The sequence below is a fragment of the Giraffa tippelskirchi genome, chromosome 11, assembly GCF_054371585.1.
Source record: "Giraffa tippelskirchi isolate mGirTip1 chromosome 11, T2T-mGirTip1v1.2.pri, whole genome shotgun sequence".
Classification (NCBI taxonomy): Eukaryota; Metazoa; Chordata; class Mammalia; order Artiodactyla; family Giraffidae; genus Giraffa; species Giraffa tippelskirchi.
In genome coordinates this window covers 131,735,243-131,762,634 of record NC_137285.1, presented here as the reverse complement: position 1 = coordinate 131,762,634, position 27,392 = coordinate 131,735,243, and the positions used below count along the sequence as shown (strand labels likewise).

The 27,392-nt window shown below is 41.1% G+C and overlaps 1 protein-coding gene and 1 long non-coding RNA gene across 5 annotated transcripts; both read right to left on the bottom strand.

Annotated features, from left to right (window-relative positions):
- Nucleotides 1-226: 226 nt before the first annotated feature.
- On the bottom strand, nucleotides 227-13,879 carry ARL14EP (ARF like GTPase 14 effector protein). 4 transcript variants are annotated; one of them, XM_081543531.1, is made up of 4 exons: nucleotides 13,486-13,879; nucleotides 3,676-3,815; nucleotides 2,281-2,408; nucleotides 227-762 (listed from the first exon to the last, which is right to left on the bottom strand). In XM_081543531.1, the coding sequence occupies exons 1-4, from the start codon at nucleotides 13,625-13,627 to the stop codon at nucleotides 534-536; spliced, it is 639 nt and encodes a 212-aa protein (XP_081399657.1). In that variant the 5' UTR covers nucleotides 13,628-13,879; the 3' UTR covers nucleotides 227-533. The 4 variants fall into 4 exon arrangements, with proteins under 4 accessions (XP_081399657.1, XP_081399654.1, XP_081399656.1 ...); XM_081543528.1 differs by having other exon boundaries at nucleotides 3,676-4,163; nucleotides 13,486-13,536; XM_081543530.1 differs by lacking the exon at nucleotides 13,486-13,879 and adding an exon at nucleotides 5,053-5,251 and having other exon boundaries at nucleotides 3,676-4,163.
- On the bottom strand, nucleotides 7,835-10,903 carry LOC145526863 (uncharacterized). Its single transcript, XR_014069249.1, has 2 exons — nucleotides 10,702-10,903; nucleotides 7,835-9,152 (listed from the first exon to the last, which is right to left on the bottom strand). It is a non-coding gene; the product is annotated as an uncharacterized LOC145526863 (long non-coding RNA).
- Nucleotides 13,880-27,392: the final 13,513 nt, after the last annotated feature.

Here is a 27,392-nt window from a genome sequence, read left to right as displayed (position 1 = left end):
ATGGGTGACAAGGAGACAACACAACTATGTGCTTTGCTGTCTGAACAAACTGAGTAATAGCTGTGCAGTGACGAATCATTAGCAGGATTTGAGAAATAATCTGACTAGTCACTGATCTTGAAGTACATGTGTTACATACTGGCTTGAGAGCTTAACAGCTAGCAGAAGTTTGTACTTCATAGAACTACTCACAGTTAACATACCACAGTAACTGAAATTTGAACTGTTGCTCTTAAGGAACTGGTTTATTTAACTGTTTATCAGTGCCATGGAAATTTACGGACATGGGAATTGTACAGAGGACTCCTACACATTACTTCTTTACATTGACTCAGACAGGCTTGAAGAGCTGACTGCTGAGTAATAAAGAGTCCATCTAAATTTACATCAAATAATTTATCTTAAGGTACCCAAAAGGCAGTGTTAGTGCACACCAAGTACATATGTGTCATTTGGCAAAACCAACTTTAACATGTATCTTAGAATTACAGAACTTTAGGAATACAGAAAGGATCACAATTGGGCACCACAAATTATCCAGCATGTTTGTTATGAATTATTTCTCCTCCTTCGATTTCAATTTGCTCATATAGCCACTTTCGATCACAGCGGCATTCAGCGCCACATTTGGTAGAACCGCAGGAAGGACAAGCATAGAAGCAGCCTAAGCAGTCTTCATCGAGGCAGTCACAGAGGTCCATTCCACTGAAAATCAGGAGACCCTGGCTATCGTAGACCTTACTCTTTGCTGGGATCACTTGTCTGTAATACAAAACCCAAGGCAAGTTATACACTTCATGCATATTTTATTTCTGAATAGTTAGTTGACAATAAGGTAATGAAAAAAAATTTAAGGTAGATAAAACGTTTTGGATTATGGATGAAACCTTGCCAAACTGATACATGGCTTACCTGACTCAAAGTTACTCTACAATTAATCGTTAACAAACTGCTTGTGAGAAGGCCCTCTCTGTAAAGGGTTGAAACATATCCAAAGGAATGCAGGAGAAATGTGTCCAAAAATAATAATACAGTTGCTACAACTATTTTTCCCTTACCAAAAAGAAAAGACTAGGTAATAGTGGTACATTTTACTAGCAACCAATCTCTTTACTGCTTTTTGAACATAGCTTTATTGTTATCACAGTACACCATCCAGCTGTTTTTTATACTGCAATTAATCTGTTTCTTGTTCTTTGATAGACTAGCAAATCTGGCCTAAAAGCATCTAATGACTCAATGGAAAACCATCACAGATGGAATAATGGCCCGTGTAAGAAAATAATTTTGAATGATTACACTAACATTTCTTTGTCAATTTGTTATTTTAAAAATGCTCAATTTAAAAAGTCATATTCTAAACAATTTAGCTTTCCTGTTCATTCTATTAACTACACCAAAATTGTTTCTATTTTGCTGTGCTTAAAAGTTCAGTCATGTCTTGACTCTCTGAGACCCCATGGACTGTAGCCTGCCAGGCTCCTCTGTCCATGGGGATTCTCCAGCCAAGAATACTGGAGTGGGTTGCCATGCCCTCCTCCAGGGGATCTTCCCAACCCAGGGATTGAACCCAGGACTCCTGCATTGCAGATTCTTTACTGTCTGAGCCACCAGGGAAGCATAAGTAATCCTTGCTTGAGGACATTCTATATATAAGGACTCTTTCTCTTAGAAAATGTGTGCTAAGTCATTCAGTCATGTCCAGCTCTTTTGTGACCCCATGGACAACAGCCTGCCAGGCTCCTCTGTCCATGGGATTCTCCAGGCAAGAATACTGGAGTGGGTTGCTATGCCCTCCTCCAGGAGATCTTCCCAACTCAGGGATCAAACCCGTGTCTCCTGTGGTTCCTGCACTGCAGGCAGATTCTTTACCACTGAGCCACAGGGGAAGCCCGTTTCTATTTTAGACATTAAAAAATAAAAATCAACCTTGCATTCTCATAAAATTTATGTTTTAGTTGCCACCTGTAGACATACAAATGATGTATTAATGCTTTTCAAATAATTATTTTAGTTACAAGTATAGTATGTTTAAATTATTTTAATTACGATGCCAAAAAGATTATCTTATTCACTTCATTGAGACTTTCTTAAAAACAAAATTTTTAGAGTGGAAGGGAATACCTTAATTTTCTATGAGACCCTTGGGGGTTCTTACTAATTCCAGATTATTGAATTTTAACTATCTAACCAGAAAATGCAAAACTTGTAAGAGAAAGATAGGAAAACAATACAGATGTGAGGCAAGTTAACATATGACTTAAACAACACATAACATACCTGTCTGAACCAGCTGCCGCATTTTTGGTAAGCCTTCTTTTTTCTCTTTTACCAGTTTCCGGAGCAAATTCAGTTTGCTTTCCTGGGTTTGCAAACTGTAATGACCTCAAAGCTTTAGCAGTTCTTCCCTGAATAAAGGTTAACAAATTATTAACTCAAATCTTAATATCAAACCATACATAGATATTTCACTTAATATTAATCCAGATTATTTCTTAGCCGGGAAGACAGTCTGGAACTCGCAAAAAAGAAAAAAAAGTTTTAGTGCCCAAATGTAACAAAATTGATACTGGGTCCTGGAGCTATGCCTTTGAGGGGATAACAAAGGAAAAGCACTACTTATAATTTAAAATTTTAATTATCTTTTAATTTGGTTTATTAATATAATGGAAAGGAGAAAATTGAGAAAAATATGCCAGCAGCAAGAATTATAAATTGCTTATAAATAGAAAATTTGAGGAGTCCTCCTTTGACATACCAGTCCTTGTTCTACACCAGAGACAGCTTTATGAAATCTTAAACTGTTCTGATAATGGTTAAATAATCTAAATGTACGCATGTGAATAAGGAAGAGAGTTATAAGGTAAGATAAGATAAGATATTTAATACTTCCAATGTAAAAATGTATGCTTTTTGACAGTAGGGAGTCCTAAAATTAGCCTTGACCATAACAAGTAAGAATTCAGAGCTAGACGCAAAAGAAATTCACAAGCATCTTAAAAACCCAGATAAGAATGGGATAGTGCCAAAGTCAAAAGAAAGGCTGAAATAAGAAACAATTATTTCAAGTCACTTCTGAAGTTCCTTTTAAAGTAGCAGTTTTCAAGTCTTTCATAAAAAAGGGAATTCATTCTGCTGTATTTCAAACCCTTGCTGGCAGGCATAACCTACTGAGTTACTTCAGTATCAGAAAAGGAGCTAAGATTGTTAAGCTCTGGCAATGCCAGAATGTCTTAGCACTAGGAACTGCAGCTTGAAAGTCTAGGGAATATTATATTATTTTCCCCATGCCAACACTCTTTACCATACAATCTGGGTTTACACAAATATTTAGAAAACATCATCTATTTTTACCTCCCCAACTTTATATTCACTGCATTCAAGTCCATCCCTTGATATTCTAGCAGAATTGATTCCATGATCAGTTCTGGATACTAAAATGTTAGGCTGCTGTCAAGTCCCAGAGTTGGCCCTCTGCATCTTTGGATTCAACCAACCACAGATTGTAATAGTACTGTACTGACCGAAAGAAGTCCACATATAAGTGGACCTGCACAGTTCAAACCTGTGTTGTTTAAGGACCAACTGTAATAAACAGTGATATAAATGATTTCTTCATAATTAAATAAAACCCTACATTGTAGAAGTAATGGAGAAAAAATCGACTCTACATACATCTGAGTCAGGTTTTCTTCTCTGTCGGTCTTCAGAATCAACATCCACACTTCCATTGATTATCTGCGTACATTTTGGACAAAGCTTCCAACCAGGTACAAGTTGTCTTCCAAATTTTGCACTCAGAAAAGTGGCATCATCTAAATCAATCACATGTAAATTTTTTTTGGCTAGTTTTTTGTGTATGTTAAATGGGTCACAACATGACTTCTGCAAATCCTCAAATCTGTCAATGTAAATTTTTGCATGATGGAAGCAAATTGTATTGTTCCCAGAAAGTGTCATTCCAGTTCTCAGTTGAAGCAGAAGCATGTCATTTGATGACAATTCTTGCAAAGTCTTGAAACCTGTATGACGAGTATAATAGGTTTTATGGCACTCATTTGTGGTACGAAGCTGAACTCCAACTGAACATGGATCCATCATGCTTGGTTCTAGTAAATTTCCTCTTTCTGATTTTCACCTAGAGATCACTATAGCAGATCACCCTAGAGAAAACATTAAAGAGGGTCAGATTTGTGCTGCAAATTTTTATCTGGGAAGCTGGAAAAGCATTTGATAAAATTCAAAGCCTGAATAATAAAAAGAAAACCCTTAGCAAGCAAGGAATAGAAAGACATTTACCAAAAGCCTACAAAAACATTAGAAAATAATCATGGCAAGTGTGACTATAGTAAATATGTCAATTCTATAGGAATTTATAAATTCAGTATGATTCCAATCAAAATTTCACCAGGTATTCCACAAATCCCCCACCACCCAGAATTTAGCAAGCTGGTCTATGGAAGAGTAAAGGTTCAAGAAAGCCAAGATAATCTTGAAGGAAATCAAAATAAATTTATTTACTATAAAGCTATTATAATTAGAACAATGTGTGGGATCTCTCAGGTATCACTGTTAGGGTAGAATTATTTACTACTAGAGTTGCCAGATAAAATACAGGATGCTCAGTTAAATTTGAATTTTAGACAACGCATAAACAATTTAAATTATAAACCAAACATTGCTAAAAAATCATTTGTTGCTTCTCTGAAGTTAAAATTTACCTGGGCTTCCTATATTTTATTTGCTAACTTTGGCAGCCTCATTTACCGTGCCTCTCCCTCGTCCCCACCCCACCCCCCATCTTCCAGTAAATAGAGATCTTTCTTTGGTGCCAGTTTCACATTATCTTCCACCTTTTCTGTGCTGCTAAAAGAAAGCTGCACTACCGATGAACAAATTACAGGAGTTCCTCAGTTAAAAATTAAAAGTGCCCCGTCTGAAAGAAGACAAGACCAGTTGCAGTACAAAATGTATTTTTCACACTGCTTAAAGCTCAATGGCATACTGGAACCATTCACTTGAGTGAAACTGTCATGATAAAAGTGTACACACCTGTATCAAAGCAGTTTTACATTCAAACATTGCTTTAAAAAAAAAAAAAAACAGAAAAAGTCACACTAGCTCAAGAAGCACAAAATTTCAGGCAGTGATTTCAGTGGCTGCTGCCTGCTTTCTAAAACTTACCCCCTCTGGTTACTCCTCCTGGTAGTTAACTCCCAACACCCTCACTTCTGTTCTCCTCCCTTAGGCTAAGATTCCACTATAGAGTTCTCAGAATTTGTTTCCAAGCAACTGTTTCTTTTGCTCACTTAGGGCTGTGCTCTGGCACTGTGACCCACAATTAGTATTTTTTTTTCTTCTTCAAGTGGTAGTCTAGTAGCCTCATGCTGCTCTCTTCACTTGCAGCATGGTGCTATGTTTGCCAAGGCTTCCCAGGTGGCACGAGTGGTAAAGAACCTGCCCACCAATACAGTAGACATAAGAGAAATGGGTTCCATCCTTGGGTTGGGAAGATCCCCTGGAGGAGGGCATGGCAACCCACTCCAGTATTCTTGCCTGGAGAATCCCGTGGACAGATGAGCCTGTCGGGCTACGACCCACAGGGTCACAAAGAGTCAGACACGACTGAAGCAACTTAGCACAACACAGCACAATGTCTTCCTTAAATACATTACTATTTATTGTCCATGAACTAGTACTAGCATCAGCTGGGAACTTATTAGAAATGAGAGATCTCAGTAAGGCCCATGCACTCACTGAATAAGAATGGCATTTAAAAAAATAAATCCCCAGATGATACGTAAGCACATTACAGTTTGTAATTCAATTAACAGAACATTAACCAAGCATCTTCTATATTTACAGAGTACATCAAAAAAGAATAAGAAACACACACAGACATGTACTTGTCTTCTAGGAAGTCTGATACTTAAGGGAAGATTATTTGAGAGAGGGAGAGGGAGCTGTAAATTTCATAAACTAGGTTTAGAGAAAAATACCTGGCTTCAGCGGAAAACTGCACTGTGGAGAGCACAACCTTCAGGCTGTCACATTCCGATCATATGAGAGCTCTGAGTCTGTCACTGCCTTTGAGCTATCTCACACCTGACAACTGTACTACGTAACTAACAGCAATGCAGAACAATTCTTGTCCATATTCTTGTAAATTCTGTTTGTAAGACGTACAATTGACTCCCCTGGCCCACCGTGGAAGAAGACAGTTTTGCCTCTGTTTGCTCATTTATTTCAATATTCCTGATCAATAAATGTGTCTTTTCTATCATTTGAACTGGTTATAACATCTTACCAATCCCCTTGTTAATAAGGAAAATAAAAACCAAGTACTACTGATTTTATATCAGTGTTACAGTCACAATTTTACTTCCTTTTTTTTTTTTACAGAAAATATGTTAAACATAGGAAAAGTTTAATTTGCTCCAGCCAAGTCACTTGGACCAGCACAATATCTAGTATTTCTCACAGGGTTTTCCATTCTCCCTCCCCACCCCTCTTTTAGGAATCTTTCACTATGGTACAAGTGAAATCGGTCTGTAAGTACTTTCAAACTACACTTAGTGATGTACGATTTATTAATTTCTGAATGTCAATGAGTATCCTACGGCCTTCCTATATAAACGTTTCAATGAATTTTATTTGTACATTTAATTATTTTCTACTTCAAATAGAAAAATGCCTTTTAACAAGTTAAATTTTACCTGAAACCTGTACTCCTGGTTCTTGAACAGACTTGCCTAAAGAAACCCTCCTACTCTCTGTATGGCTTCCGTCAAACTCAAGAATATCCCATTGTTTTCCAATGACCAGAACAAAGGACCTCCAAATCCCCACTGTCTCATTAATAAATTTATGAGTAATTAGCTGAACTGCCTGCTGAAATAATCAATTGGAACAAAATTGGAAAAATATAGCTAACCATATTTTAAGTTTCTCTCCTTCCTCTAGGCCCCTGAACTTTGGTATAACCTCAGCCAGAGCCAGCAAAGGATCCCTCAAGAGAAAAAGCTGGCCTCAGGCTAAAACAATCTGGGATCTACAATCAGACCAAGCAGTTCTGTTCCAAGCACTGTTTACTCCTCCCCTGAGAAGCTGGAAAATCTTTTGGTCAGAGAATTCTCTCCACTGCAATAATCTCTTTCCCCCTCTGGCAATAATGCTTTCAATAAAGCCTCTCCCTACTAACTCCAGACTTCATTATTTGACACTTGCTTTAAAAAGTTCTGCATTCTCAATTTTCTCTTGCTTTAGAATTGCCAATACTTTCCGTCAGTAACTAAACAGAGCTATGTTTTGTGATTCTAAGATTAACTTTCAATATTTTTATAGCACTCCCAGAGGAGTTGAGAGAGAAAGAAGTAAATATAGATTTGTTAGACTTCATTCTTCTATACCTGAGGTAGTAAACACAAGTACTGGATATTTGCTCCTCATATGATGTGAACACTGACAGCTCAGGGAATATGCCTTTTTTAAAAATTGAGGTGCTGACACATTATATTAGTTTCAGATGTACAATGAAACAATATTTGTATATATTGCAAAATGATCAACACAGTAAGTTTAGTTAACATCTGTCAACACAGTTACAAATTTCTTTCTTTGATGAGAATTTTTAGTCTACTCTCTCAGCAACTTTCAAATATGCAGTACCGAACTATTCATTAGTCATCAGGCTGGATGTCACATCCCCATTACTTATTTACTGCTGGAAGTCTGTACCTTTTGACCCCCTTTGCCCACCCTGACTCTTTGCAATGGCAATTTCCAATCTGTTCTTTTAATCTACCAGTTTTGTTTTTAAACATTACAATTTAAATTTATTTTTTCGAGATTCCTTGAAGTAAGTTTTAAGCATTTTCTCTTGCTATCCATTACCCAACTCTAAGGTAGGTAGGTTAGGTGCACTGAAGAAGTGACCTCAAACAAGGCCAGGATGCTAGCAGGTTTTCCTAATAACATGAGCTCTAGAACCTGATCACAGGCCTCCTACACGGGTTCAAGCAGAGCCATCACAATCATCACTAAAACTAATAGCAGAGGGATACGGGAAATGATTGGGGAACTCATTTCTTCCTTCCCCAAACTATAGGGGAGATATGACAATATGTTCTAATGGGCCGATTTCCCCAGTACAGCCTGTGCTTTGTTACCACTCCAAGTTAGCAGGAAAAAAAATCACATTAAGAGGAGCTTTAACCAAACAAAAAACTTAACTGTATTTTTAGGTCAACTTTTAAGAATCTTTCCCTTTCATGAAAAATGTCTTTTTTCAGTATAGGGACAATTTATAAGGCGTCTTCCCATTTACCTTTTATTTAATAAAAAAATAATAATTCCATTCACCCTTCCTATGCAAATCAGCAGTTTCGGGCATGGGTGCATGCACACCCAAGCGTGCACACACACACGTCATGCCTCTTGCAACTGTCAACTTTTTGTGCTCATTATCTTCAAATGCTACCTACAGGACATGTGAATGGGTACCAAGAGAAGGGTTAAATAGCTAAGTGAAACAGTCATAAACCTCCAGACCCAGGCACCATAAAGATAAAGTGAACTTCAGACAATACTACAGTCCACAGTATCATTTAAAATATTTGGGAGGTTCCAGTCAAAGATGACAGTGTAGAAGACCCTGAACTTATCTCTTCACATGAACATGCTGAATTTGTACCTACATACAGATCAACTCCTGCTCAAGAAATACTGAGGGCTGCAGAACAAGTGATAGAGGGAGCACATAGAGGATGGGTAAAAGAGACAGAGACATGGTATCCATGGGAAGCCCATCCCCAACAAGGGTCTTCAGTAGGGAGGAATATCATTGAGGAGCCTGTACACAGACTTGTCCATCCTGGGACAGAGCAAAAAAGCAGCTGTTTAAAGGGCACCTACACTATCATGAAGGAAATCCATTTACTAACCCTAAAGTGTCTGCCAAATGAGCAGAGAACTTCTGAAACTGTCTCTGCGGTCTAAGTGACCAGAAAGAGATGCGGGCTTGATTCCTGGGTCAGGAAGATCCCCTGGAAGAGGGCATGGCAACCCACTCACAGTATTTTTGCGTGCAGTATCCCATGGACAGAGGAGCCTGGTGAGCTATAGTCCATAGGGTTGCACAGAGTCGGACACGACTGAAGCGACTAGCACCCACGCTTGTGAATTTATATATATGTGTGTGTGCACACATACGTCATTATTATATGTCAATATATATGAACCTATGGTAACCACAAACCTAAAACAGATACACAAAAAACAAAAAGAAAGAAATCCAAACCTAACATTGAAAAAATAAATCATCAAACAACTAAGGGAAAGACCAAGAAAAGAACTACAAAAACAACCAGAAACAATCAACAAAATGGCAATAGGTATATGGAAAAGGTTAGTGTTCATTCCAATCCCTAAGAAAGGCAATGGCAAAGAATGCTCAAACTACCACACAATTGCACTCATCTCACACGCTAGTAATGCTCAAAATTCTCCAAGCCAGGATTCAACAATACGTGAACCATGAACTTCCAGATGTTCAAGCTGGTTTTAGAGAAGGCAGAGGAATCAGATCAAAATGCCAACATCCGCTAGATCACTGAAAATGCCAGAGTTCCAGAAAAACATCTATTTCTGCTTTATTGACTATGCCAAAGCCTTAGACTGTGTGGATCACAATAAACTGTGGAAAATTCTGAAAGAGATGGGAATAACAGACCATCTGACCTGTGTCTTGAGAAATCTGTATGCAGGTCAGGAAACAACAGTTAGAACTGGACATGGAACAACAGACTGGTTCCAAATAGGAAAAGGAGTACATCAAGGCTATATATCGTCACCCTGCTTATTTAATTTATATGCAGAGTACATCATGAGAAACGCTGGGCTGGAGGAAGCACAAGCTGGAATAAGATTGCTGGGAGAAGTATCAATAACCTCAGATATGCAGAGAACACCACCCTTATAGCAGAAAGTGAAGAAGAACTGAAGAGCTTCTTGATGAAAGTAAAAGAGGAGAGTGAAAAAGTTTGCTTAAAGCTCAACATTCAGAAAACTAAGATCATGGCATCTGGTCCCATCACTTCATGGCAAATAGATGGGGAAACAGTGGCAGACTTTATTTTTTGGGGCTCCAAAATCACTGCAGATGGTGACTGCAGCCATGAAATTAAAAGACGCTTACTCCTTGGAAGGAAAGTTATGACCAACCTAGACAGCATATTAAAAAGCAGAGACATTACTTTGTCAACAAAGGTCTGTCTAGTCAAGGCTATGGTTTTTCCAGTAGTCATGTATGGATGTGAGAGTTGGACTATAAAGAAAGCTGAGTGCAGAAGAATTGATGCTTTTGAAATGTGGTATCGGAGAAGACTCTTGAGAGTCTCTTGGATTGCAAGGAGATCCAACCAGTCCATCCTAAAGGAAATCAGTTCTGGGTGTTCATTGGAAGGACTGATGTTGAAGCTGAAACTCAATACTTTGGCTACCTCATTCGAAGAGTTGACTCATTAGAAAAGATCCTGATGCTGGGAAGGATTGGGGGCAGGAGGAGAAGGGGACGACAGAGGATGAGATGGCTGGATGGCATCACCGACTCAATGGACATGGGTTTGGGTGGACTCTGGGAGTTGGTCATGGACAGGGAGGCCTGGCGTGCTGTAGTTCCTGGGGTCGAAAAGAGTTGGACACGACCGAGTGACTGAACTGAACTGAACACACATACCTATCAATAATCACTTTAAATGTAAAGAGATTAAATGCTCCACATAGGGTGGGTGACTGGATTAAAATAATAAGTCCCATCTATATACTGCACAATAATGTTTCCCTGGTGGCTCAGGTGGTAAAGATTCTGCTTATAATGTGAGAGACCCAGGTTCAATCCAGGGTTGGGAAGATCCCCTGAAGAAGGAAATGGCAACCCACTCCAGTATTCTTGTCTGGGAAATTGCATGGACAAAGGAGCCTGGCAGGCTACAGTCCAAGGGGTCGCAAAGAGTTGGACACGACTAACACTTTGTTGCAAGAAAAACTAACACTTTGATATACTGCAGTGTTCGTATTTGGAACAAGTCAGCAAACTTTTCAGGTCTCCAAACTCCATTTGTGATTTGTCTCTATTCCTGGGGTCCTTAAAGGTCAAAGAGAACAGAATCCCCCGAATTCAACAACTGAGGGATTGTTTACAGACCAGGATGAATGAGTAAAGCTCTCTTTATTTTACCTGAATTCTGGATGTGGTCAAAATTGTCAAACAGTACTAACTACTCCTGGAGATGAACAGTACTTTAATTTTTTAAAAGTACTTCAATTTTTTTTAAAACAGATTAATTAACAGTAGTTAACACTACTTATAATACTATGGAGAAGGAAATGGCAACCTACTCCAGTATTCTTGCCTGGGAAATACCATGGACAGAGAAGCCTGGCAGGCTACAGTCCACGGGGTTGCAGAAGAGTCAGACAAGACTTAGTCACTGAACAACAACCACAATTAACTTAAAACTCAATACAGATGTTGGGTAAGTGACTGTGATCTTGAACTGTAAGCTAATGTATGGAAAACACTCATCTCTTCCTAGAAAACAAAAGTCTGGACACTCAGCATGGCATTATTTGTTCAAATATCACACACTGCAGGTCAAACTACACTACCTGAAAATTTCTGTTACATTTTAAGTCTTCATACTGGGGCTTCCCTGGTGGCTCAGCTGGTAAAGAATCATCCTTCAATGGGGGAGACCTGGGTTCCATCCCTGGGTTGGGAAGATCCCCTGAAGAAGGCAGACTCGACTGTGCGACTTTCACTTTCACTGTTTTCTTTGCTTGGAAAGCCAGGCAATGCTAACTAATCCTTCAAGACAGTGTCCCTGTCTTCACCTTTCTGGCATACCTTACCCAAATTCTATTGTTACAGATCCTTCTTCCTCTGTTTGAAACTTTGCCTCTATTACTTCTCAGCTGTTGGAAGACAGGAGCTATATGGTGTTATTTTCTGTATCACTTAAGCCAAAAGAAGAAGGAAGTTCAGGGACTTCCCTTTTCATAGTACTCATCACAGGCTTTCTTCTTTCCTGTTAGTTTTTCCCATTATATACTAAGCTCCACGAGGGCCAGGAATCATCTGGGTCCTGTTACAGCTGTAGCTTCTCTACCACTGGCACACAGTAGAGAACATCTTTCGAATGAATGCATGATCCTCAACTGCTGAATCTCCCCCAAATCAGTATAACCAGATGCTCAGGATCCTGCAACTATCCCTACCTCAATCCTGTGGTCACAAGCATAGTGAGGGTGTTCCTCCACACAAGCCCTTCCCTAGGGGCTTCTTCTCAGTGGAGCAGTTAAAAGTCCTTAACACTTTCTTTGTTGTGTTAGTCACATGCACACTCTTTTTCGACCCTGTGGACTGTAGCTCAACAGGCTCCGCTGTCTTTGGGATTTTCCAGGCAAGAATACTGAAGTGAGTTGCCATTTCCTTCTCCAGGGGATCTTTCCAACCCAGAGATCCAACCCGCATCTCCTGCATCGGCAGGTGGTTTCTTTATTACTGAGCCATCTGAGAAGCAACACTTTCTTTCGCCTGATTAGAATCCCAACCTCCTTCCTTCCAAAAACTGAGCCTGGGAATACCTACTCCAGAATCATGCAACTTACAAGTTTCATGTTTTATATTTTTCAATAAATGATTCCTCTCTGGAAAACTAGAACATTCTAGGAATGACAAAGTACGGGAAGCCTTGCTAAGGACAAGATTGTAAAGGTAAAAGTATAGTTTTAAAAAGTGAAAGTCGCTCAGTCGTGTCAGACTCTTTTTGACCCCATTGACTATACAGCCCATGGAATTCTCCAAGCTAGAATACTGGAGTGGGTAGCCTATCCCTTCTCCAGGGGATCTTCCCGACCCAGGAATCGAACCGGGGTCTCCTGCATTGCATGCGTAACTACCCTACTTTTCACCGGCTGTTTGAGAATGTTGTAAGCCACCAGATACAGCATATGAGCCCCTACTATGTTCATGCTGCCGGGATGGAGAAAAGAATACTATTCGACCTCCAGCCTCAACCAAACAGCTAGGACTGGGAAGGTTCTCATTTAAAAAATAAAACCCAAAGAGCAGACAGATAAGCTGTGGATGGGGTTCTAGGCCACAAAAGCTCTCCTCTAAATAAGACAAACCTTAAGTCAAAGTTAGGAGGGCTCCAGGTCTCCCCAAGAGAGGTGAAAACCCGCGGGGTCGACAGGAACTGTGCTTGACTTTGACACAAGGGGCCGCAGATTGACCGGAGGGAGAGGGGGTCGCTGCAGGGCGGCAGGCCGCGGAAGGCCCCAGCACGCAGCTGAAAATTCCCCCCACGTGTCCAACGTGCTCCCCCTCCTCTGCATGGGGACCTCCTTCAGCCGGCCCGGGCCCCCCTCCCACCCAGGAACCCGTCTCCACGCCCCGGACCCTCCCCTCTAGCCCCTCTTTACCTTCAGCTCGAGCTCCCCACAGACCGAGCGCGCACCACACTTGCCGCCTCTGAGCGCGGCCTGGGTGCGCGCTTTTAAACTCTTCCTGGAGTTTACCACCGAGAGAACGGCGAGCGCGGCTAGAGAGGCTCAGCGCTACCATAAAGAGAGGCCCGACAGAAGCCTAGAGGGGAACCGAGCCTGGCTGCCTCCGGGGCCGAAAGGGCGGGGCGGCATGAATTGGCGAATGATTCAAGGTGAGGCAATAGTTGCTTCAGAGGCTGACGGAATTTTTTTTTTTCTTTGACATTAGGGAATTGGGCGGTGCCTAGGGTCACCTTTTACAAGATGCAAGTTCCGCTAACTTGAGTTGTTTCGCGAGTTTCTACGTCTGTGCTTGATGCCGAGTCTTTGCACCTCAAGCCTCCTAATCCCTGAAGAAGTGAATGAATTCAAAACACCTTAAGAAGGCCCTCTGTCTGAGGTCTCCCATTTTATGATTTACTTCATTCAAGCGAAATATATTCCAAAATGCATCCCCTTTATTATAAACTGTAAGAATGTGTATGCTCACTGGCTCAGTCGTGTCCTACTCTCTGTGACCCGGTGAACTGTGTAGCCCGCTAGGCACCTCTATCCGTGGGATTCTCCAGGCAAGAATACTGGAGTGGGTTGCCATTTCTTCTCCAGGGGATCTTCCTGAACGAAGGATGGAACCCTTATCCCTTCTGTCTCTTTACCACTAGCGCCACCTTGGAATCCCATATGAGCTATGAGAATAGCTGTTTATTACTTTGAGCGAAATAGGAGGCCAGAGGCCTCCCAGGCGGCGCTAATGGCAAAGAACCCGCCTACCAATGCAGGAGACATAAAAGACGCGGGTTCGATCCCTCAGTTAGGAAGATCGCCTGGAAAAGGCACGGCAACCAGCTGGAGTATTCTTACCTGGAGAATCCCATGGACAGAAGAGCCTGGAGGGCTACGGTCCATTGGATTGCAAAGGGTTGGACATGGCTGAAGGGACTAAGCATGCACGCACAGGAAGACACTTGCTAATTTTCTGAGGAGAACAAAAAGCATTGTCTTTCTTGTATCCTTATTGTCTGTACCAATTAGGAGCTCATTAATTTTTAAAGCCTGGCTTGGAGAATTTTGAGCATTACTTTGCTAGCGTATGAGATGAGTACAATTGTGGGGTAGTTTGAAACGTTTCTTTGGCATTGCCTTTCTTTGGGATTGGAATGAAAACTGACCTTTTCCAGTCCTGTGGCCACTGCTGAGTTTTCCAAATTTGCTGGCATATTGAGTGCAGCACTTTCACAGCCTCATCTTTTAGGATTTGAAAAAGCTCAACTGAAATTCCATAATCTCCAGTAGCTTTCTAAGGCCCACTTGACTTCAAATTCCAGGATTTCTGGCCCTAGGTGAGTGATCACACCATTGTGGTTATCTGGGTCATGAAGATCTTTTTTGTATAGTTCTTCTGTGTATTCTTGCCACCTGTTCTTAATATCTTCTGCTTCTGTTAGGTCCATACCATTTCTGTCCTTAATTGTGCCCATCTTTGCATGAAATGTTCCCTTGGTATCTCTAATTTTCTTGAAGAGATCTCTAGTCTTTCCCATTCTATTGTTTTCCTCTATTTCTTGGCAATGATCACTGAGGACTGATGCTGAAGCTGAAACTCCAATACTTTGGCCACCTGATGCGAGGAACTGACTCAGTGGAAAAGACACTGATGCTGGGAAAGATTGAAGGCGGGAGGAGAAGGAGATGACAGAGGATGAGATGGTTGGATGGCATCACCGACTCGATGGACATGAGTTTGAGTAAGCTCCGGGTGTTGGTGATGGACAGGGAAGCCTGGCGTGCTGCAGTCCATGGGGTCGCAAAGAGTTGGACATGGCTGAGCGACTGAACTGAACTGAACTGAATTTTTAAAGCAGATTTATTCACCTGGAATTTTTGAGAGCCCTCCATCTCTTAGCTGAAGGGGTTGAACCTTCAAATATTTTCAGGTGGGGGTAGGAGGACCCCTGTCCCACCCTGCCCTGCCCCACTAACCAGCCTGTAAGGTGAGCATGGAGAAAAAAGAGAGTGAGCAAGACAGTCAGGCAGAGAAAGATTTATTATAGGAAGAAAGAAAGAAAGAGACTGGCCTTAGAGAAAAACCAGTGCCCTCTTTTTTCAGCCATCGCTTCTTATACCCTATTGATGGGAAATTGTGCCCTGGAGGGAGGGGGCCTCAGTTTATCTTTAGCCCGCAGCTGGGGTCTTGTGGTCACATAGTCGAAGGGGTCTCACTGTCAGGGTGGTCAGGTGGTCTTGAGAGACTGGTATCAGCAGGGAAAAACAGGATATTGCTATATGGAAAAAACAGAATGCCCACCAGGGCAATGTGGCCACTGTGACTTTATTCCTTGTTTGTCAGGTCACCACAATGGGCCATATTTTAACTATACACTATGAGCCCCTTGTGAATCCTAAAACAGCCAAGTGAAAAACTGGGTCAGGGAAAGAAGAGCCACCAAAACCGAAATGTTCTTGGTTGTTGTTCTAGTTCCTAAGTGGTGTCCCACGCTTTGGTGACCCCACGGACTCTAGCCCGCCAGGCTCCTCTGTCCATGGGAGGTTTTATTTGTGGTTTTATTTGCTCCTCTGTCCAGCAAGAATACTGGAGTGGGTTGCCATTTCCTTCTCCAGGGGATTTTCCAGATCCAGGGATGAAACCCTTAGCTCCTGCCACATCTCCTGAATTATAGGCAGATTTTTATTTTTATTTTTTTTACCACTCAGCCACCAGGGACACCTACTGTCAGCTGTTTTCTGCAGTGAATCTATTGTCCTTCCTAACACCTCCTTTTCATACTGTTCATGGGGTTCTCAAGGCAAGAATACTGAAGTGGTTTGCCATGCCCTTCTCCAGTGGACCACATTCTGTCAGACCTCTCCACCATGACCCGTCCGTCTTGGGTGGCCCCACACGGCATGGCTTCTGGTCCCATCACCTCATGGGGAATAGATGGGGAAACAGTGCAAACAGTATCAGACTTTATTTTTTGGGGCTCCAAAATCACTGCAGATGGTGACTGCAGCCATGAAATTAAAAGATGCTTACTCCTTGGAAGGAAGGTTATGACCAACCTAGACAGCATATTGAAAAGCAGAGACATTACTCTGCCAACAAAGGTCCATCTAGTCAAGGCTATGGTTTTTCCAGTAGTCATGTATGGATGTGAGAGTTGGACGGTGAAGAAAGCTGAACGCCAAAGAATTGATGCTTTTGAACTGTGGTGTTGGAGAAGACTCTTGAGAGTCCCTTGGACTGCAAGGAGATCCAACCAGTCCATCCTAAAGGAGATCAGTCCTGGGTGTTCATTGGAAGGACTGATGTTGAAGCTGAAACTCCAATACTTTGGCCACCTCATGCGAAGGGTTGACTCATTGGAAAAGACCCTAATGCTGGGAAGGATTGAGGGCAGGAGTAGAAGGGGACGACAAAGGATGAGATGGCTGGATGGCATCACCGACTCAATGGATGTGGGTTTGGGTGGACTCTGGGAGTTGGTGATGGACAGGGAGGCCTGGCGTGCTGCGATTCATGGGGTCACAAAGAGTCGGACACGATTGAGTGACTGAACTGAACTGAACTGAACACCTCCTTACTGCTTTGAACCTAAGCAGGATTTTGCCACTCTCTGATTTACACCAATCTTAGAAACTAAGAATGGGAGAAAGGCGAGAACAATGGGTAACTTCCTTAACTGTGTCTGTAGGAGGTGACGTTCAGTAGTTGTTTTAGTAGTTACTTTGTGATTGGCACTTTGCTAAGTTATAATGAGAGAAAAAGGATGAAATTTTATTCCTGTTCTCAAAGAGCTTGTAGACTGATGAGACAGAAGGATAAATAGCTAACACCACAGCCGTAGAAACAAAAGGATATCAACAGGATAAAATGAGAGGTGCTAAAGCAGGAGTATTCTGGAAGGAGATTAAAGCCTGAATTAAATAGCCAGCGAAAAGCAAGGGGAAAGATTTGGGGTAAACTGACACACTTAGACTAGGGTGCAAGCAGGTGGAAGGGTAGCGTCAGCTGAGTCATGAGTTCTGCAGCGTTCATGTGTTTCCCACGTCAGCCTTTGCTGATGATATGCTTATGAGGACTGGGGTTAAGGTTACAGCAAGGAGCCCACAGGTAGAAAGTGCTTTGGGGTAATGGCACGCACCTGCTCTGTTTGTTGTTTGGTTGCTTAGTCATGTCCGACTCTTTGTGACCCCGTGGACTGTAGCCTGCCAGGTTCCTCTCCCTGCCCATGGGATTTCCCAGGCAAAAATACTGCAGTGGGTTGCCATTTCCTTCTGCAGGGGTCTTCTCGACCTAGGGATCAAACCCATGTCTGCTGCATTGGCGGGCGAATTCTTTACTGCTGAGCCCCCAGGGAAGCCCAGTAAGCAGTGGATACTGTGACTAAAAATGAAATAAGATCATGGATGTAAAATTCATAGCAGTGTGAACCATGGTAAAAAACTGCTGCTCTAATGACACTTTCATTAATGGAAGTAGAACTTATAAGTTGGTCCATCAGTTCTGAAAAGAACTAGTAGGAAGACACTAAGCTGCTGGATTATCTGTGCATATGGTTTGCCATGTGCTTTGCAATCTCTAGGCTTCAAGTTCATAGTGGATCACATCCAGGTAACTCTGTGGTTAGCCCACTTCCACCGTGTATGCTCCCTTGGATAGATGAAGGGAAACATGCTTGGTCACAACCAGAGCTTACTAATTAGCCTGAGGAGCAGACATGGGTTTTATTTGCATTTCTTGGATAGCGCACGTATGAGACCATACTAAGTGTTGCCTGTGGATGATTGATTTAGGGGTGACATACCTGTCATCCTAGAGATGGCATAATTATTCGTATCTTTGTTTTTCCATTCCAATTTGACTGTAAATGATGCTCTGTTCCATATTTTTTATTTATTTTAACTTTGGTATGCCTTATAGTTTACTAACTTACTATGTATATTTAACACAGTTCTGTCTATGTTTCACAAAGTACATGCTTACTCATATTCTATATATAAAACATTCTAGGAGTTTTGCTTTTATCTTTTAAACTGCTAGTGTACTTAATACTTCTGACTAACACTTCTTCTAACTTTCATCCATCCTTCAGACAACTGCAAGGAATTCAGTATAGCTGGGGGTAGGAAGCTGGAGAGGTAAGTAGAGGAAAGATAATACTATTTTTAAGCCACATTAGAGATAACTAGATTTTATCTTGGAGAAAACTAAAACTGTAAGGACTGTGAAGAATAGGGAAGAGGTATTGTCCTGGGTGGGGCTGCCTTGGTGACTCAGCCAGTAAAGAATTTGCCTGCAGTGGAGACCCGGGTTCAGTCCCTGGATTGGGAAGATACCCTGGAGAAGGGAATTGCTATCCACTCTAGTATTCTTGCCTAAAGAATTCCATGGACAGAGGAGGGCTACAGTCCATTGGGTCACAAAGAGTCAGACACAACTGAATAACTAATACTTTCACTTCTTCACTTCACCATCCTGGGCAGGAGGTTCAGGTAAGATCTCTTGCCTTAATACAGGTGATTAATAGTAAGGACATTGATAACTAAGGCAATGCCTCTGTGGAGTGAGAGGTGATTCCTTTGCCTTCAAGACATTTGGTAATGTCTGGAGACATTTTTGTTTATTTCAACTAGAGGGTGCTATTGATAATTTAGTGGGGTGAGGATATGGAAACTGTTAAACATCCTACAGTGCACAAGAGAACCCATCACAGCAAAGAACTACCTGGCTCAAAATTGCAGTGTTGCCAAGATTGAGAAACCCTGAACTAAGGGAATTAAAAAAGCATAGAGAGGATAGAAGTTAAGCAAGCAGATTTGGTTGGGTTTTGTAACAGATTAGATATATATGTATATGTGAGGGAGAAGGTAATATGCAAAAAGAACCACACATTAGGGAAAACACGAAGCATTAATATGAAATGAGTCCCAGGTTTGAGATGAGATGACCTAGCACTACAAAAGAGATTATGGAATATGAACAAGGATGGATTCTTAGTCATTATTTTCCTCCTCCTCCTCTTCTCCTTTTGTAAGCTTTCATATTGAATTTTGACATGTCAGACAGGAGTACACAAGTCATAGCTTGATGAATTTTTATATCTGAATAACCACTACCCAGGTCAAGAAATTCCACTATCCCAGAAGATTTTTTTATGCCCCCCACCCCTAGTTGTTGTCACATGTTGCCAAAGGAAATAAGCATTCCAAAACTTCTTTTACCACAGACTAGTTTTGCCTGTTTTTGGAATTTGGAATTGTACTGAATGTATGCTTTTGTGTTTGGATTCCATTACACAACATTATATCCATCCCTATTGTGTGTAGCAGTAGTTCTTTGTCATTTTTGAATCATATTTCTGTTACATGAAGGTGAGAAACTTTTACTTTATCCATTTCATGGTTGATGTACATTGGATTGATCTTATCTGTGGCTTTTACAAATGACACTGCTGTGCACTTTCTGTCTTTTGGTATGCATATATTCTGCACTTTTTGTGAACATGTGTAGTGGACATACAGTGAAAAGTGGAATTGTTGGATCATAGGCAGTGTGTATGTTCAGTCTGAGTGGATACTGCCCAAGAGTTTACAAAGTGGTTGTGTCAATTTATACTCCTTCCAGCTGCAATTTATACTCCTAAACATGTTCCTAGCACTTGGGAGTATCAGTTGTTATTGTGTTTTTTTATTTTAGTTATTCTGGAAGCTGTATAAGTACTTTTTAAAAAATACTAAGTTGGTGCTTCCCTGATGGCTCAGTGGGTAAAGAATCCACCTACAATGCAGAAGACGTGGGTTCAATCCCTGGATCGGGAAATCCCCTGAAGGAGGAAATGCCAATTCATTCCAGTATTCTTGCTTGGAACATCCCATGGACAGAGGAACATGGCGGTCTATAGTCCATGGGGTCGAAAAGAGTCAGACACGACTGAGCACAAGCACTGGTGTGGGGGTGGGGGGCACTAGGTTGTTTCAGTGTACCACTTGGGGTTCAAGGCAACTCTCAATGGACTCTAGAATTAGATGCCTGGTTTAAATCCTAGATCAGCCACTTATTAGCAGGATAACCTATGGAAGTCGCTATAGTAATTTTAAGCTTCAACTTCTCATCTGTAAAATAGGGATAATATCATCTGCCTTATATGGTTGTGGGAAATAATATATATATATGTGTGTGTGTGTGTGTGTGTGTACCTAGCATAAATACACATTTGTGTATATATGTATAATATATAATATGTTAAAGTATCAGTTTGAGCTTGAGATGAAATTGCTTATGCTAAGTAAGGCCCATGTCAGCAAACCATAACTTAACCAAGTTTTGATTTTTGATTTCCCAAAAGAGAAAGGCAGAGGTCAACCAATCAGAATCAGTGCATGCCTGCTCAGCATCAGTTACCTAGCTAGGCTCTAAGATTTCCTTTTGCTCATTTTAAGGAAAGTGCCCTTGGTTTAGGGCTTTCCTAGTGGCTCAGTGGTAAAGAATCTGCCAGCCAATGCAGTAAAGGTGGATTTGATCCCTGGGTTGGGACAATCCCTGGAGAAGAAAATGGCAAGCCACTCCAGTATTCTTGCCTGGAAAATCCCATGGAGAGAAGAACCTGGCAGGCTACAGTGCATGGGGGTTGCAAAAGAGTCAGGGAGGACTTAGCTACTGAACAACAACCCTTGTTTTAACTGGCCAGCAGATGCCTAGTATGACTTCCCTGTTCTTGTTCCTTTCTACCTGCAAAAGCTTTTTTTTCCCTTCTTTTTTGGCTGTACCACATAGAGTGAGGAATCTTAGTTCCCAGACCAGGGATCTATGCCCCCTGAGGTGCGAGCTTGGAGTCCTAACCACTGGACCACCAGGAAATTCCCAAGTCTTTGATTTTGCAAAGCTGCTGAAAACTGCTTTCTATCTGTTAATCCATTCATGATTTGCTGAATAAAGACAATACAATCTTAAAATGGACTCAGTAGTTGAATTTTGTTCTTTGACAAATATATATGCTATTGAGGTAGAAATTGCTAGTTAGTGTAGGACTCTGGCCCGCTCCAGTACTCTTGCCTGGAAAATCCCATAAATGGAGGAGCCTGGTAGGCTGCAGTCCATGGGGTTGTGAAGAGTTGGACACGACTGAGCGACTTCACTTTCACTTTTCACTTTCATGCATTGGAGAAGGAAATGGCAACCCACTCCAGTGTTCTTGCCTGGAGAATCCCAGGGATGGAGGAGCCTGGTGGGCTACGGTCTATGGGGTCGCACAGAGTCGGACACGACTGAAGCGACTTAGCAGCAGTAGGACTCTGAGACCTTGTTTTCAATAAACATCTTGATCCATTAGCCTAAAGCTATACCCTTTGTCACAAATTCCTAGAATGTATCCTTGGTTTGATAAATTATCAGCACTCAGATCCAGGGAAGGGCAGTGATTAACTTCTGTTAAGCCATAAAGATATTTAGTTAAGCATCTTGACCTTTAAACTGATTGGTTAAAAATGACGTATTTTTAAGGACAGGAGCCAACCAAAAATGTACAGGTGAATACTGGTAAAGATATAAAACTGTTATAATCCCTGCCTTTTTGAGGACTCTTTACCCCCTCTCCCCCTGCAAAGAGTCGGACACGACTGAGCGACTGAACTGAACTGAACTGAACTTACCCCCTCTCAGTGTCTATGCTGAGAGCTTTGTACTTTCCTTCTATTTAATAAATCCTATTTGCTTGCTCCCATGAGTGTTTGCTTGTTCATCATTCGAAATGCTGCGCTGGATGAAACATAAGCTGGAATCAAGATTGCCGGGAGAAATATCAATAACCTCAGATATGCAGATGACACCACCCTTATGGCAGAAAGTGAAGAACTGAAGAGCCTCTTGATGAAAGTGTAAGAGGAGAGTGAAAAAGCTGGCTTAAAACAACATTCAAAAAACAAAGATCATGGCATCTGGTCCCATCACTTCATGGCAAATAAATGGGAAAACAATGGAAACAGTGAGAGACTATTTTTGGGGGCTCCAAAATCACTGCAGATGATGACTGCAGCCATGAAATTAAAAGACGCTTGCTCCTTGGAAGAAAAGCTGTGACCAACCTAGACAGCATATTAAAAAGCAGAGACATTACTTTGTCAACAAAGGTCTGTCTAGTCAAGGCTATGGTTTTTCCAGTGGTCATGTATGGATGTGAGAGTTTGACCATAAAGGAAGCTGAGCACTGAAGAATTGATGCTTTTGAATTGTGGTGTTGGAGAAGACTCTTGAGAGTCCCTTGGACTGCAAGGAGATCCAACCAGTCCACCCTAAAGGAGATCAGTCCTGGGTGTTCATTGGAAGGGCTGATGTTGAAGCTGAAACTCCAATATTTTGGCCACCTGATGCGAAGAACTGACTCATTTGAAAAGACCCTGATGCAGGGAAAGATTGAAGGCTGGAGGAGAAGGGGACGACAGAGGATGAGATGGTTGGATGACATCACCGACTCGGTGGGCATGAGTTTGGGTGGACTCCAGGAGTTGGTGATGGACAGGGAAGCCTGGCATGCTGCAATCCATGGGGTCGCAAAGAGTCAGACACGACTGAACGACTTTCACTTTCACTTTCAATCTATATACATACACATATCACATCTCCTCTTGTGTGTTTCCTCTACACTATACTCCTTTACTTCTGACACAGATGTGTGTATTTTCCACACACCAAACAATTCCAGGACATCAGCTGGTCATTCTACTGTGTGCTGTGCTAAGTCGCTTCAGTCTTGTTGGACTCTTTGTGACCCTATGGACTGTAGCCCACCAGGCGCCTCTGCCCATGGGATTCTCCAGGCAAGAATACTGGAGTGGGTTGCCACGCCCTCCTCCAGGGGATCTTCCTGACCCAAGGATCAAACTCAGTCTCCTGCATTGGCAAGTGGGTTCTTTACCACTAGTGCCACCTGGGAAGCCCAACTGAGATCAATTCTTACACTATCTCCCTGGGGATAGTGTCAGATCTCAGCGGTTAAGGGTTCAATCCTATAAGACTGCCCCCTCCCTTGTTCAGACACCAATGCTGAATGTTTATGCACCAGTGTTATGTTTAAGCACCAATGTTACCTGTGCTTCTGATCCCCTGGCTATAAATTTGAGGTTTCCATAAACCCCTGGTTCCATTACTTTGATAGAGCAGATCACAGAATTTAGGAAAATATTTCACTTACTAGATTACTGGTCATTACAAAAGGATATAACTTAGGAATAGCTAGATGGAAGAGATACATAAGGCAAGACAGGTGAGAATAGGTGCAGAACCTCTTATGCCCTTTCTGGGGCACACCACTCTCCCAGAAGCTTACATGCATTCACCAGCCTGGAAAGCTCTCCTAATCCAATCCTTTTAGGTTTTGGGGGCAGGCTTCTTTAAGGATGATTGCTTATATCATTGGCCATTGTTAACTGAACTTAATCTCCAGCCCCATTCCCCTCCCAGCAGTGGGATGAGGCCTAAAGTTCCAACACTCTGCTCACCTAATCGGTTCCCCTGGAAACCAGCCCCTAGCCTTCAGGACTTTCTGTTAGTTAGTCCCCTCATTAACAAAATTCTGCTGTAGTTGTTGAAAACTTGTTTATCATTCTTAGCAATTAAAAAATTCTAAGGATTTTAGGAACTCTGTGCCTGAAAAATGGACTGAGACCATGTATAAATTTCTTATTGTATATCACATATGGGTATGTGATCTCCTTAGTGTATAAGACATATATATACATACATGCCTGCCACAGGTAAGCTCTCAATAACTGATAGCTATAATTGTGTATATTTATTTATACATAATTACGTATAGTTATAGATGGGGAAACGGTGGAAACAGTGACAGACTTTATTTTTTGGGGCTCCAAAATCACTGCAGTTGGTGACTGCAGGCATGAAATTAAAAGATGCTTGCTCCTTGGAAGAAAAATTATGACCAACCTAGACAGCTTATTAAAAAGCAGAGACATTACTTTACCAACAAAGGTCCGTCTAGTCAAAGCCATGTTTTTCCAGTAGTCATGTATGGATGTGAGAGTTGGACTATAAAGAAAGCTGAGCACCAAAGAATTGATGCTTTTGATATGTGGTGTTGGAGAAGACCCTTGAGAGTCCCTTGGACTGCAAGGAGATCCAACCAGTCCATCCTAAAGGAAATCAGTCCTGAATATTCATTGGAAGGACTGATGTTGAAGCTGAAACTCCAATACTTTGGCCACCTGATGGGAAGAACTGACTCATTTGAAAAGACCCTGATGCAGGGAAAGATTGAAGGCTGGAGGAGAAGGGGATGACAGAGGGTGAGATGGTTGGATGGCATCACCGACTCAATGGACATGAGTTTGAGTAAAGTCCAGGAGTTGACAATGGACAGGGAGACCTGGCGTGCTGCAATCCATGGGATCACAAAGAATTGGACACGACTGAGCAACTGAACTGGATAATTATGTCTGCTACTGCCCATTATGTTGTATATGGAAGCACTGGAGTGATCAGTCCACACATGTTCTCTCATTCATGACATGCTATGTTTTAGTCTTAAAAGACGGATGTTAAACTGAGAAGTAGAGGTGTTATTTGATGTTATGTCTCCTGACTTCCCTCTCGCCACTTTGTACTCTTCTTCCTTGGAACAATATTTTAGAGTTAACTGACATAAAGAGATGTGACTTAGGGAATTAAACTAATGACTGGACAGCAGAACAGATTGAAAGTGCATTTTTAGCTACTTCTGATTTTTCTCATTTCAAGCAAAGATTTCAGACTGTTGTGGGGGTGGCGTGGGGAAGAAAATACAGATCTGTTCACAGCTGCTACTCAAAATTCTAGCCATATAACCAGGAGAGAATTTGCCTCAAATTAAAACTCTAGGGCTTTTCATTGCCATCATAATCATTAATATATCAATTAAGATTCATTTGGGTATCCACAGTGTGTTTGGCACTACATCAAGAAAAGAAGCTGATGGTGACAGGAAAGGTTTCAACCATTTTGCTTATGTCTGAGAATGACTTAAATGGTGTAGAGAAAAAGCATAAATCATTAAAATTTTGTAATTCAACAGCACTTAAAATCATAAAATATTAGAACAAGAAAAATCCAACAGAACTCAGAACAAACAAAAAAAAGATCCAACTGTTCTGTAGCATAGCTTCTTCATTTAGAAGTTGATGAAACTGAGTTCCAGAAATGGTGATGTTAAAAAACCAATGTAAAAGTGACAATTAGTAAAGGTTACACAGCCAGCAGATAATAGGGAAAGCCAAGAAGCAGACTTAGGTCTTAAAACTCAAAATGCAGTGTTTTCCCCATTCTGTCAGGTTACATCTTAATCTATTAGTGAGGATCATATTCTAAGAAAACCAGAAAATATAATATTACATATACCTCTCTACTTTTGAACTACTCTCTTGAAGAATTAGGAGTCAAGCTATTAACATATACTTATTCTCTCTTCTATATTAGCCATTGTTTTTGTTTTTGTTTTAAATTTAATTTTTTATTGAAGTACAGTTGATTTACAATGTTAGTTTTAGGTGTACAGCAAAGTAGTTCAGTTATATACAGATACATATCTATTCTTTTTCAGGTTATTAGCCATTATTAATGATAGGAAGAGAAGATATTGATGGTTTGGGGGGGATGCTTTGGCTTGAGGGGGGCTTATTTAGATGAACAATAGGAACAATTCTGAATATTTTGTGGATTCCATGAGAGAACCTTCCTTCCGGCTTTTGAGCAGATCTTTGAAGGGCAATACTACCTGGGAGCCAGCAGAGGGAGAGCAGAACATTGTTTTGACAATTTTCATCAACTTTCTTCTCACTGTTTTACCTTTTGTTCTTCTTCTTCTTTTTTTTTTTTTGCACGTATTTGATAAATTCCTTCATAGTGGTGAGAAAAATACTACTCTTTCCTGTACTTTTAGGAAGAGCAGAGAATGCCTCTGTTGGCAAACTGGAGTTTTTATTTAACTTATTGGCTATCATGTGAGCTGGGTTTGGAAAGTTGTTAAGTATAGTGAGAGGGTTTTTTTTGGGGGGGGGAGTGTATGTGTCTGCTTTCCTTCAGAATATTGGGTTAATTAAGTGACTTTAAATGTATATAACCAAATGAATTATATAGATTCTCTCACCTCTAATAATTACTTCAGAAAAATAACAATTAATAAGGTTTGGAATTATGTCACTGGAGTTTGCTATGTAAGAGGATCCATGTGTACTGATTTCAAAGAAATTTTGAAATTATGACTTTTTATAGCTAGAGTTTTAGAAATAGAATTCATATGTCAATTCAAGTAATCAATTACTCATTTTTCCAGAAACATTTCATAAATTTACACATTCATTATTGCTTTTTTTTGTATCCTCAGTTTGAGGAATCAAACCGAATATGATACACACTTTAAGTAGTACATAAGAGACTGACACAGAAATAGATAACTGAACATTTTAATGGCAATATTAAACAATTAGACATACATGTAGGGCGGTAAGGGTGCATAGACTACAAACATTCAACCCAATAAGGGGGATCTGGAGTGACTGCTGGTGGAGGACCACCTAAGCTGTCAAAAAGGATGAGTGGGAATGTACTCTACTCAATGTATTCCTTAGTCTGCCCTGTTCTTTTTCTTCAGCTTTTCTAGGTGCTTTCCTCCCACATCCACGTGCTTATGGCAAGAACAGCCTTTCAACTCACTGTTACACTGTGTCCCAAGGCCACAAGTTTTTGTCCATGAGGCTAAACTTGAAATGTGCTGGGCTAATCAGTGTCCCTCCCTAGGAGTTTTCAACACAGGTCCAAGTGAAGCTTGAGAACTGTCAGCTGCTTTGTTTTCTGCCTT